Consider the following 13,535-nt stretch of genomic DNA (forward strand, 5'->3'; position numbering starts at 1 on the left):
GCCCAATGATTCCCTAGCGGGTAAAGGGGAACCAGGGGTGGACATTTCTCCTTGTAGGGGCAGACAGAGTTGGCATCTCCAAGTCACTGTTGTACGTCTCCTAGTAGTTAGCCATGGGGAATATGAAAATTCAATAGTTCAAAAGAACTGTAAAGCTCTTTGGGACATCTTGAGGTCATGAAAGACAACTTGATCTTACTGATTCACCATCAACACAAGAGAAGGAAGCCATGTCAACAAGTCAATGCAATGTTTGGCACTAACTGAATGTGTAGCTTACCGTGTGCCAGGTGTCCTGAACAATGCCAGCCTTATCCATCAGGATCTCAATGAGTCGCTGGGCCTCCCCCTCGCTGAAGTCCATGCTGCTCACTGTGGAAAGCAGGGTCTTGTACGGAATGTAGAGAGGGCCATCCAAGGAATCAGCAGGAACATTTACTGGGAAAGTGGGACAACAATCCACTGTTAGAGCACTGAGTGCAGTGGGACTCTTGGTTGATTTCTTACCAACTGTTACACATTTCAGCATCAACATTCTAAGCAAAAGCCATATTTACAAGTGAGTTACAAAATGATGGATGTTACGACTACACGTAATCGGGGTTACTAAAGCAAAAATTTATGCTGCCCTCTCAGCTTGATCAGTTTTCCATAAGAACGTCGATGGATCAATGAGTTTATACTGTGAGTAAGATCAACTGGACAGATGCCGGGATGTTCCAGGTCCTTTGCTGATCAGAGTTGGGATCGAGTCAGATAAAATCAGGCAACACTGGTTCAGTGACTCCTCTGGAGATGAACACTAAGAAGCGGCATGGTGGCACAGTGGTTGGCAGTGCTGCCTCACAGCGCCAGGAACCTGGTTCAATTCCCAGCTTGGGTCACTGTTTGTGCAGAGTTTGCACGTTCTCCCCGTGTCCGCGTAGGTTTCCTCCAGGTCTCCGGTTTCCCCCACAGACGTAAAGATCTGCTGGTTAGGTGCATTGGCCATGCTAAATTCTCCCTCAGTGTACCCGAACAGGTGTTGGAGTGTGGCAACTAGAGGATTTCCACAGTAACTTCACTGCAGTGTTCATGTTAAGTCTACTTGTGACACTAATAAATAAACTTAAACATTGCATGGGTATCCACTGAAGACAGCATCATTCCATTACATTGGATCACAGCCATTCTCTGCCCTTAATGATAGCCACTGAGCTGAGAGAAGACTTGCATTTCACATAGAACCTTACACTCCTTCAGGACATTGCAAAGCACTTCACATCAACATATTACTTCTCAAGCTGTAGTCACTACTGGTGGGAAATGTGGAAACAATTAGTACAATCTGTAAATCTATAAATTTTTCCTTTCATATTTGTTTTTGCCCTGTTAATTCAGTTGTTCAATTACTTTTCTACCTTACTCATTCTTTCACTTTCATTTCTTTCCCACTTCCAGTTCCGTTTATCTCCTTTGTCTTTGAGTCCTGTTTTCCTTTTCTTTGCTAGTTGAGCGATAATATTGGCCAGGGCGCTGGAGAATTGTGTGCTGTTTTACGAAAACTGTCGCGAGATCTTTTACATCTACTGCAAGAGACTTAAAACATCTCATCAGGCAGACGGCACTTCTGACAGTGTAGGCTACCATTAGCATTGCACAGAAATGTAGGGCTTGAACCATCATCCTTCTGTGTTAGAGGTCAGCAGGGTCTGTAGAAACTCCACAAGCATGCAGTCAACAGAGGGTCGAGACCTTGAAGGAAGAAGCATTTTGACTTTAAGATGTTTAGATTTCTTGTCTAACTGTTCCATCTTCAGGTAAAATTCAGGATACATATTGCACTACTGCAAGTGCCACATTTAAAGTATTTACTGTAAATGATTGAGAGGCAAAAATATGGCTGCACAAGGGTTACCCCTTGGACCAGAACAAAGATTAACAGAACTAACGGGTGATTTTGCCCCTGTGTTTGCTGTGAGTGCAAACGGCAACATGGGGGTGAAATCTTGCAAGAAATAAAAAAAAATTCTCATGGAGACATTGCTTTTACTGATTTTCCACACCCCTCGCCTGAGACATAATGAGATTCCCACCTCTCAATTTAATAAATTGCAATGAATTTGAATATAATTAAAGGGCTCCCTTGCCATATATTCCTCTCTCACTGAATACCTCGCCAATGGGATGTCAAGTCCACGAGGTTTATAATGGATATTTAAAATGTTGAAGTAGTCGAGAGAAGCTTGCTGAGGGCGCAAAGATAAACATAGCACTGGGAGGAGAGGGACAGGCCTGGCCAGTGTGGCACTGCCTTCTGGGTAGGGCAGGCCTTCTGGGAAGCCTCACTAGGGGAGGGTTTCTACCCAGATTCTTTTGGGGCGGGTGCTAAAGTAACTCCTCAGAGGCCGGTGGCCCCTCACCAGATTCCCTTTGTTTACAAACTCAATTCCATTCCTAAGAGTGCTTCAGGCCCCACTTATTCTTGGGGCATGGGGGCGCGTAGTTGTCCCTGGCATTTCCAGGCCCTCGAGCTGGGAACTAAAAGCCCTTCCTAGATTTCACCCAGGGACTGAAAACATTTCCTTTGCCAAACTGGTCTAAATTTAAGGGAGAAAACAGAATTCAGGAGCTGAGCCTGCACCCTAAAGATCAGTCAGAAGGGTAGGTTTTAAGGAGCTTAACTAACACCATTTGGGACACTTTTGTACATAGCAACATGTGGTAAACATCCAGCACAAGATGCATGTGGCATTGGGACCAAATGCTACTCTATTCCATATAAATGTGCACTGCAACTACAATTCCTGAAGCTGGCTAATGGACCAGTCCTAGACCTAAGTACCCACTTTACAAAATACACAGCAGCTTTGATATCTGATATATTTTATCTGCTAGCTGCAGCCCAGTTGGTAGCAGATGTCTGGGATCTTCTTGTGCGGAAATGGGATGCCATATTTCCTCCTTTCAAACAGCAATTATACAAAACACTTAGTTGGCTATTAAGCATTTTGGGACTTCCCGAGGTCTTTTTTGTCTTTTTAAGTCGCTCCCGATCACACTGTGGGTACACCACTGCCTAAAGGGTGCTGAGAGCAGATTCAATGCTAACTTTCTAAAGGGGCCTGGATGTAAATTTGAAAAGGAAAATAAGAACGGCAGGACTCTGGGGAACAGCTGGGGGAGGGGGATTAATTGAACAGCTCTTCCAAAGAGCCTGCACATGGCGCAATGAGTCCGATCGCCTCTTTCCAAGCTGTAATACCCATGCTGAGCAGAACCCCCAGATTGCACACCCTTGGTCCGACTGCCGTGAACAGATCGGAACAGTTCAGATCTTTTTTGTTCATTATTTCCCCAGAAGTTCCATTCTGCCTTTCCTGTCCAGATTAAGCAGCTTGTTTACTTGGTACCCCTGTCCTACACAGCTGTCAGCCAGATGTTTGGCCTTACAAACGAGTCCCCTTATAAATCCAAGAGAGCCACGATGCCAGGAGCAGAAAGAATGGAAACGCATGGCGGGTGGCAAATTTATTGATGTGCCAACGCTCGCAGGGTAAAACACCCTCCATTACGCATAAGGGAACAAGGCCCAAACCAAATTAAAACATAAACCAGACCCTCCCACAGAATGGATGATGAGGGCTCTGCCCCGAGTCTGACTGTACGCTGGAGCACAGATTTAAAACTCAGCCCAGGTGAAGAATTTCATCGAATATACTAAACCAGGAATATCTGAACACACTCCCACAAAGTCAGAGAATTGTGGGGAGATGCACTGTGAAGGGTTAATGTGAGCTGTCTCATTTACATATTCATCATCTTGAGGAAGCGATGTAAGACCACGTGACTATTAAGATCAGGTTCACTCTGACAGCCCTCTGCCCAGAATGAAGTCTCATTCTAGATGTAGTATTCTTTATTAATGTTGTGAATGAAGATTTTTTAAATCCAATCTCGAAAGACTCCAACAGTAGTCATTAACACAAGAACATTTGAAATCCAGCATTTCACATCCTCAGAGGTTCACTGGTCTGTGTATTAGTAAATACCGATTCAGATCAAGCCAAATTGGACCGTTCACCCCTCAGCACTGCCCCGATTTGCTTCATCCTGAGTGTCTACCTCAGCCATCCCCCCCCCCCAGTGCTGCCCCAGTCACTGTTATCTCCCTTCAATGTTGCCCCAGCCAGAGTTATTTCTCTCTTTGCTCTGACTGAGTTCTGTAATACCAGCTAATGCCTAATGAGGCATACCTAATTCTCATGAAGAATCCCCATCTTTGGTACAGAGCACCAAATTACTCCCATTAGCCATAGGACTTGAATACAAGGCAGCAAGATTGGGAACAATGGCTACGAAGGGAGATGGAGAAGCCTGGGGCAATGTTGTGAAGAGGGAAGACGGCACTGGGAAGAAAGCCTGAAGATAAGGGCTGCTTTTGGGTTGTCAGCTTTTGGAATCAGCCAAACATTTTCTTGCCAGTTTTTCAGGTCAGGTGGGTCACGTTTTATGAGGAAACACTTTAATTCAGTGAAAAGTGTTGAGATAATCTGTCACAGAGTCAGCATCACTCAGTTAGTAACAATCTTGCCCCTGAGTCACAAGGTTCCTGGCTGAAGATCTTGGGCCTTCCTGGGCTGGGCCTCCACCAGCCAATGCCAGCAGATGACAGATGACTCCTCAGTCCTCACTGATTGCACACACTGATTTCCTGGACCCCTTGCATATAGTGTGAACTTGATGGTGGCACTGTGGCACAGTGGTTAGCACTGCTGCCTCACAGCACCAGGGACCAGGGTTCAATTCCCGTCTCAGGTGACCGTCTGTATGGAGTTGCACGTTCTCCCCGTGTCTTTGTGGATATCCTCTGGGTGCTCCAGTTTCTTCCAAAGATGTGCAGGTTAGGTGGATTGGCCATGCTAAATTGCCCCTTGGTGTCAGGGTGATTAGCTGGATAAATACATGGGTTTATGGGGACAGGGCCTGGGTGGGATTGTTGTTGGTGCAGGCTCGATGGGCTGAATGGCCTCCTTTTGCACTGTAGCGATTTTATGGTTCTCCCCACTAACAGCTGCAGACTGATTCCATGGGTTCACACTGTGTCCTCCTGTGGACAAATCCCCACACCGTTCCGCCAACCAGGTAGCTAAATTGGACTGCATTCCAGTAGCATTCCAGAAAACGTAGACTCAATGAGATCCTGCTGCTGAGATCAGCCAGGCCTCCAGAAACCAAACTGTCCAGATCTGCCATCCACTGTCAGGCCTATTCCCAACCATTACCCCACCTACCCACCCACCCACCACAATGCCAACACGTCACAGCTGCTTCACAGGAGGTTTATCTTGTACCAGAATGAAGGGCTTCAGTGGTAGAAAGAGGTTGTAAAACGTAGGACAGTTCTGTTCAAGACACAACTTCCTCGTACTTTTAATTGTCATTTATTTGCTCTGTTTACCCTGTGAAAGATAATGCTCGGAATGTAATTAAGATCGTGCGCCTTTAGAGGGAGGTTGTCTATTTTTGGATTCTAGATTCGTAGCCAGACTGTTAAAAAAAAAATCAGCTAGTTATTAATTACATTGATGGTAGTGTTAACAAAAAATATGATCTAACTTGGGATTGATGCCTAGACCACCCACACACACGAGTGTTGCAAAAATGATGTAAAAGGGCTTCAAATGGATATTGACAGGAAGTTCTCTGTTTACAGACAGTCATGGAGAACACGCATGGTCAATGCACAGTCCTCGGAACTATGCATTTGGAAAAAACAGTAGATAACTATTGTAAAGTCCCCGTCAGTGCCTACACGGTCTGTTAGTGATCATATCAGTATGTCGTCACATACAGCAAACTGGTCAAACAATCTCACAGCCACAGCATGCAGACTTCTCCTCCATTCTGCCCTGCTCCAGCCACTTTAAATCACCACAGCTCCTGCTTTTTAACTCCCTTCTGAACCACTTTGTACACAGTCTTATCTCTTCCTTTGGGAGCCTCTTAAAAAATGATCAAATTTTACAGAACAGTCAGTCTATCGTTCCTGTGTTGACTCTGTGAATCATAGAATTCCTACAGTGCAGAAGGAGGCCACTCAGCTTATTGAGCTTGCACTGACTACTATCCCACCCAGGCCCTATTCCCATAATCCCTCATATTTACCCTGCTAATCCCCCTGACACTAGGGTCAATTTAACACGGACAATCGACCTAATCTGCATATCTTTGGACTGTGGGAGGAAACCAGAGCATCGAGAGGAAACCCACGCAGACACAGGGAGAACATGCAAACTCCACACAGACAGTGACCCGAGGCCGGAATTGAGCATGTGTCCCTGTGAGGCAGCCGTACTACCCATGGAGCTATCCAATTCATCTCATTCGTCCCTGCTCTTTAGCCACCAAATTCATCACTTTTTCTCTTTCAGACAGCAAATGTGAGATCACAACAACCTCCTGCAATGCAGCAAATTCTCCTGATAGAATCATAGAGCAGTACAGCACAGAAATAGGCCCTTTGGCCCAACCGGTCTATGCCAACCATGGTGCCCTCCCAGCTAGTCCCAATTGCCCACATTTGGCCCATGTCCCTCTAATCCTTTCACATCCATGTAGTTATCCAAATGTCTTATAAATGTTGCTTTTGAACCTGCCTCAACCACTTTTTCTGGCAGCTCATTCCACATAGGCATCACCCTCCGTGTGAAGAAGTTGCCCCTCACGTCCTTTTTAAATCCTTCCCCTCTCACCTCCTCTTTCCCCATCTCTCCCCAGTTCATCTGCCAATGGCAATAAATCCCTGCCCCCTGGTTACTCCCCACCTCTATCGCTTCGCTGCTGCTTTTGGTCCCTTTCTCTGTACCCCAATTATCGTTCTTTTCTCCTTTTATAAGGAGAACACAGGAGTGCACATCAGTTGCTTCCAACTTACTTGATAAAGAATTGAGGGATCTGGAGGCTCAGAGGAGGGAGACAGGGGACATGGAACACTATATTCATGGCTCTAGGTTTTCCTGTCATCCGGCAGCGAATGTGGTGATCCATTCAAATCCCTGCTGACTTCAGTGGGACTGATGATCCGACCAGTGGGAGGGTCTGGAAAATCCCACCCTTCATTTTTCTGACTGTTACCTAAGCTGTCCCTGGAATGGCCAACAATGTCTGCGTGTTTCTGCAGTGGGTGAAGACAAGTGGTTAGTGACACAAGCCCACATCCCATGAGGCTGCAGCCTTGACACCACAAAATGAAACAATCACTGTTTCAAACTATTTATTTTCCAAATTCCCTTCATAAAATAAAAACCACCAGTTTCTAGCAGACATACACTGCGAAGGAAAAATGCCAGCTTTCTGTATCCAATATCATGTTCTTTATTTTAACAAAAACTAACTACTGGCACATCTAGTTCTTTTGAACAGATAGCATGAAGGAACAAGTTAAATCATCTCACAAATATCCCAGCAATTGTCCAACACATTACTTGGAAAAGTGGTTAAATTGAACTTTTAATCTCCCTGAGAAATAAGTCTCCCAAGCTCTTTTCCAAAAGAGATCATTTTCTTTGTTGTACACAGTTTTAGAAAGAATCCATAGAATCCCTACAGTGCAGAAGGAGGCCATTTCACCCATCGAGTATACACCTGGGAAAGAGCATCTTACCCACACCTGCCTCTCCAATCCATCCCAGTAACCCCACACATTTATCATGGCTGATCCCCCTAACCTACACATCTTTGGACACTATGGGGCAATTTATCATAGCCAATCTACCTACTTAGTACATTGTTGGACTGAGGGAGGAAATCGGAGCACCCGGAGGAAACACACAAAGACACGGGGGGAACGTGCAAACTCCACACAGACAGTGACCCGAGGCCAGAACTGAACCCACGTCCCTGGCGCTGTAAGACAGCAGAACCACCCAGAAAAGAACGGGCTGATTCATCAAAGATATCCAACCACAGAGACAATAATCAGCACCTAGATTTATAAAGTGCTTTGCCTGAGTTTTCCCAAACATATCCCTGCTGACTCCAACATTCTTTTAGATAAACCAACGGAACTAAAATAAACTGACAAAGGGACAAATCAAGAAGAGCAGCCCTCAAAAAGGGGCGGGGGGGGGGGTGCGCAGAGCGCCTGAAACAACAAGGTGGAAAGGAAACTTAAAACATTAAAATTGAAGTGTGGTTAAGGGGGTTGTTAATCCACCCCAGTACCTGCAATGCCCAACGAGCACGGAAGGCCTCGATGGTGCCCTTGGACACAGCATGCTCTCTCTTCAGGGACACTGACTGCAAATATAGCTGTGGTAGAAGGGCACACAGTTGGGTCAGACAATCCCCTTTAATCACCCACTGCCTGGACCTGTTACTACTGCGGTTGGCTCGGCCCAGGAGCAGGATCACAAGGCCTTCCCACAGCCTAGCATCGTTTTACGTTCCAAAGAGCATTGATCGGCTGTTGGCGGATTTTCCGTCTGACACAGCAAGCCCCACATTGAAGAGTGACCAGGCAATCTGATTGGCTGGCAGCTCTCCGGGCCCATCAGGCACAGCGTTCCAGTGGTCGGAAGAGACACTGCAGCAAAATGCCAGGGACCAAGTGTTGGGACAGGGAGACCAGGTAGTGGTTAGGGTCCCAGTGAGAGGAGGGTGGGGTGGGACAGCTGGGAAGATTGAGAGGCGGGTGTGGAATAACTGGGGTCCCAGGGAATAAGCAGGGGGAGAGGGAGGTCTGGAGGCATATGAGCCTTCACCAGAGTGCGCCTACCACCAGAAGTGGGCTTCTGATGGAGACACCCACCCATATTTTCCCACCAGGATATAGGTTCTGAAATTTTCTGCTCCCGATCTGCCTGGCAATTAAAGCTGGGTGGGAAGAGGTTATTAAGTGACCAGTTAAGGGCCTCAACTGGGACAAAGGCAGTTCCCCACCCAGTTATACCATACATACAGTACAGAAGGAGGCCTTTCAACCCATTGAGGTTGCACTGACAACAACCCCAACCAGACCCACATATATTTACCCTGCGAATCCCCCGACACTAAGGGTCAAGTTATCATGGCCAATCAACTTAACCCGCACATCTTTCGGACTGTGGGAAGAAACTGGAGCATCCAGAGGAAACCCACACAGACACAGGGAGAACATGCAGACTCCACACAGGCAGTGACCAAGGCCAGAATTGGTGCCGCGAGGCAGCGGTGCTAACCCACTGTGTGGCCCTGGTACTGTGAGGCAGCGGTGCTAACCCACTGAGCGGCCCTGGTGCTGTGAGACAGCGGTGCTAACCCACTGTGCGGCCCTGGTGCTGTGAGGCAGTGGTGCTAACCCACTGTGCGGCCCTGGTACTGTGAGGCAATGGTGCTAACCCACTGTGCGGCCCTGGTACTGTGAGGCAGCGGTGCTAACCCACTGTGCGGCCCTGGTACTGTGAGGCAGCGGTGCTAACCCACTGTGCGGCCCTGGTACTGTGAGGCAGCGGTGCTAACCCACTGTGCGGCCCTGGTACTGTGAGGCAGTGGTGCTAACCCACTGTGCGGCCCTGGTACTGTGAGGCAGCGGTGCTAACCCACTGTGCGGCCCTGGTACTGTGAGGCAGTGGTGCTAACCCACTGTGCGGCCCTGGTGCCGTGAGGCAGTGGTGCTAACTCACTGTGCGGCCCTGGTACTGTGAGGCAGCGGTGCTAACCCACTGTGCGGCCCTGATGCTGTGAGGCAGCGGTGCTAACCCACTGTGCCACCATTATGTCTAGTTCAAAGAAAAAAACATAGGTCATCTGAGATTGGATGCTGATTAAGCAGCCTGACAGCTCAGAGGCATGAAGAGATGGAGAAGTGGAGCTGGGAGTCACCAGCGTACATGTGGAAGCTGGGTCCATGCCTGGGGCTGACTGAAGTTATTGTACCCGAAGCTTGTACTGTACTGCGGCTCATTCTCTGCCACTGTTTGGTAGGCAAAGCAGGCTGATCAGCTGCCATTACAATGGATATTGGGAGGTCCTCCAGCAGCCTGTGACTGCTCCGACTGATACCAAAATAGCTCCACTGTGTGTCGGGAAGCAAACAAAACTTTGCATTATAGAAACTCAGGGTGGCTTCCAATAGCAAGTCCTCCCAGCTGACTTTCAACATCCTTTTTGTTTTTAATCATTCTTTTTTTCTTTTCATCTCTCTCTCATTTCCAATATCATTATGTATTAACCCTTTCCCTTCCCTTCCTCATCTCAAAACACTTTGTCTTATGGGGAGCTTAAAATTAACCTTCCGGCCTTTCCACTTGCTGAGAAAAACGGAAATATTTTGGGGGAATTTCCCCGTCATAGTGGGCGGGACATGGAGCATGCAAAAGTTCATTGACCTCAGCGGGATCTTCCTGTTTTGGGCAATTGGGAAACCCCCCCCACCGATTGAGTGTGAAGATGTTGGTGAACGCAGCAAATTGTACGAAAATAAATTCCACCATGCATTACACTTGGCATTTAGACAATGTCACAGAAGTTGCCTCCGTGAGGAATCTAATTGTATTGCACCCCACGGCTAGATGTTTGTCTCAGGCAGTGATACACTCAGAGAATCATAGAATTCCTACAATGCAGGAGGAGACCATTCAGCCCACTGATTCTGCACCGACTCTTACCCAGGCCCTATCCCCACAACTCCACCTATTTACCCTGCTGGTCCCCCGACACTAAGGGGCAATTTTGCATGGCCAATCAACCTAACCTACAAATCTTTGGACTGTGGGAGGAAACCAGAGCACCTGGAGGAAACCCACGCAGAGACTGGGAGAACGTGCAAACTCCACACGGACAGTGACCCGAGGCCGGAATCGAACCTGGGACCCTGGAGAAGTGAGGCAACAGTGCTAACCACTGTGCCACCATCCCATTACAAACAATAGCCGTTTGGCTGCTCTTTAAATCCTTTGTCTGATAGTCAATTTCATTATAATCAATGGTGAATTGGGTAGCCTCAGGATTGCACCACCAACCAAGATAAATTGCTACCTCTATATCTGCTGGCTGAACCTCCGCACGTGAAAAGCAGACAGTGCCATCGAATGAACTTAACTAACATTGTTGCTTATTTTGTTAAATGTCGAGCTTGGTGAAAAACAAATCGACCAGTTTCAAAAACGTTTGGGAAAGGGATGGGGAACAATGATAGGAATGGAAGCAGAAATGAGGGACAATGGGAGGAGGAAGACGTGAGTGCAGGAGGGCGGTAGGACAGGAGAGGAAGAGGGGTGGAGAAGAAGGAAAGAGAGAGAAAGAGAGGGGGGAAAGAAAAGTATAAGGGAGAGAGAGAATGGAGAGAGTTGGAGAGAGGGACAAGGTGAACCTCGGGCCAGTGGTTTTAGCTGGGGGAAGGGTAATTATGAGGCTATTAGGAGAGAATTAGGAAGCATAGGTTGGACTAGGAGATTACAGGGACTGGGAACGTCCGAAATGTGGAGTTTTTTCAAGGAGCAACTACTGCGAGTCCGTGATAGGTATGTCCCTGTCAGGCAAGGAGGAATTGGTAGGGCTAGGGAACCGTGGTGCACCAAAAAAGTTGATTCGTTGGTTAAAAGGAAAAAGGAGGCTTATGTTCGGATGAGACGTGAGGGCTCGGGTAGTGCACTAGAAAACTTTAGATTGGCTAGGAGGGAGTTGAAGAGTGAGCTAAGAAGGGCTAAAAGAGGACATGAGAAGACTTTGGCTGATAGGGTTAAGGAGAATCCTAAGGCGTTCTATAGGTATGTCAAGAACAGAAGGTTGGTTAGGGCAAGATTAGGGCCAGTTATAGACAGCAGAGGGAAGTTATGTGTGGAACCAGAGGAGATTGGAGAGGCATTGAACCAATATTTCTCTTCGGTGTTCACGCAGGGGGACGTGGATATAGCTGAGGAGGACACTGGGTTGCAGGGGAGTAGAATTGACAGTGTTACAGTTGATAAGGAGGATGTGCTGGATATTCTGGAGGGTCTGAAAATAGATAAGTCCCCTGGTCCGGATGGGATTTACCCCAGGATTCTCTGGGAGGCAAGAGAAGTGATTGCAGAGCCTCTGGCTCTGATCTTCAGGTCGTCGTTGGCCTCTGGTATAGTACTGGAAGATTGGAGGTTAGCGAATGTTGTCCCATTGTTTAAGAAGGGGAACAGAGACTTCCCCGGGAATTATAGACCGGTGAGTCTCACTTCTGTTGTGGGCAAGGTTTTAGAAAAAATTATTAGGGATAGGATTTATAGTTATTTGGAGAGTAATGAATTGATTGGAGATAGTCAGCATGGTTTTGTGGCGGGTAGGTCGTGCCTTACTAACCTTATTGAGTTTTTTGGGGAAAGTGACCAAAGAGGTGGATGGGGGTAAGGCAGTGGACGTGGTGTATATGGATTTTAGTAAGGCGTTTGATAAGGTGTTTGATAAGGCGTTTGATAAGAAAATGCAGATGTATGGGATTGGGGGTGATCTAGGGAATTGGATCAGGAATTGGCTAGCGGATAGGAGACAGAGGGTGGTGGTTGATGGTAAATATTCATCATGGAGTTCGGTTACGAGTGGTGTGCCTCAGGGATCTGTTTTGGGGCCACTGCTGTTTGTAATTTTTATTAATGATCTGGATGAGGGTATAGTTGGGTGGATTAGTAAATTTGCTGATGACACCAAAGTCGGAGGTGTTGTAGATAGTGAGGAAGGGTGTCATAGTTTGCAGGAAGACTTAGACAGGTTGCAGAGCTGGGCCGAGAGGTGGCGGATGGAGTTTAATGCGGAGAAGTGTGAGGTAATTCACTTTGGTAGGAATAACAGATGTGTCGAGTATAGGGCTAACGGGAGGACTTTGAATAGTGTGGATGAGCAGAGGGATCTAGGTGTATGTGTACATAGATCCCTGAAAGTTGGGAATCAAGTAGATAAGGTTGTTAAGAAGGCATACGGTGTCTTGGCGTTTATTGGTAGGGGGATTGAATTTAGGAGTCGCAGTGTTATGTTGCAACTGTACACAACTCTGGTGCGGCCGCACTTGGAGTACTGTGTGCAGTTCTGGTCCCCACATTACAGGAAGGATGTGGAGGCTTTGGAGAGGGTGCAGAGGAGGTTTACCAGGATGTTGCCTGGTATGGAGGGGAGGTCCTATAAGGAGAGGCTGAGGGATTTGGGGTTGTTTTCGCTGGAAAGAAGGCGGCTAAGAGGGGATCTTATTGAAACATATAAGATGATTAGAGGTTTAGATAGGGTGGATAGTGATAGCCTTTTTCCTCTGATGGAGAAATCTAGCACGAGGGGGCATGGCTTTAAATTAAGTGGGGGTAGTTATAGGACGGATGTCAGGAGTAGGTTCTTTACCCAGAGGGTGGTGAGGGATTGGAATGCCCTGCCTGCTGCAGTTGTAAATGCGCCTAGTTTGGGGGCGTTTAAGAGATCCGTGGATAGGTTTATGGACGAAAAGGGATTGGTTTAGGTTAGTGGGTCATTGTTTTGTAACTGGTCGGCGCAACATCATGGGCCGAAGGGCCTGTTCTGCGCTGTAATGTTCTATGTTCTATGTGAGGAAGGAGGAAATG

General features: G+C 47.2%; 1 protein-coding gene across 3 annotated transcripts in view; it reads right to left on the reverse strand.

Annotated features, from left to right (window-relative positions):
- LOC145350839 (ribosome-binding protein 1-like) overlaps positions 1–13,535 on the reverse strand; it is a 108,947-nt gene that overhangs the window by 53,576 nt on the left and 41,836 nt on the right. For all 3 annotated transcript variants that reach the window (XM_080200194.1, XM_080200195.1, XM_080200193.1), the window contains exon 3: positions 281–438. In XM_080200194.1, the coding sequence (XP_080056320.1) occupies positions 281–438 (158 nt within the window). The remainder of the gene's footprint in view (positions 1–280; positions 439–13,535) is intronic.

Source organism: Carcharhinus amblyrhynchos, chromosome 12 (genome assembly GCF_965287045.1).
Source record: "Carcharhinus amblyrhynchos chromosome 12, sCarAmb.v2.hapA, whole genome shotgun sequence".
NCBI classification, from domain to species: Eukaryota; Metazoa; Chordata; class Chondrichthyes; order Carcharhiniformes; family Carcharhinidae; genus Carcharhinus; species Carcharhinus amblyrhynchos.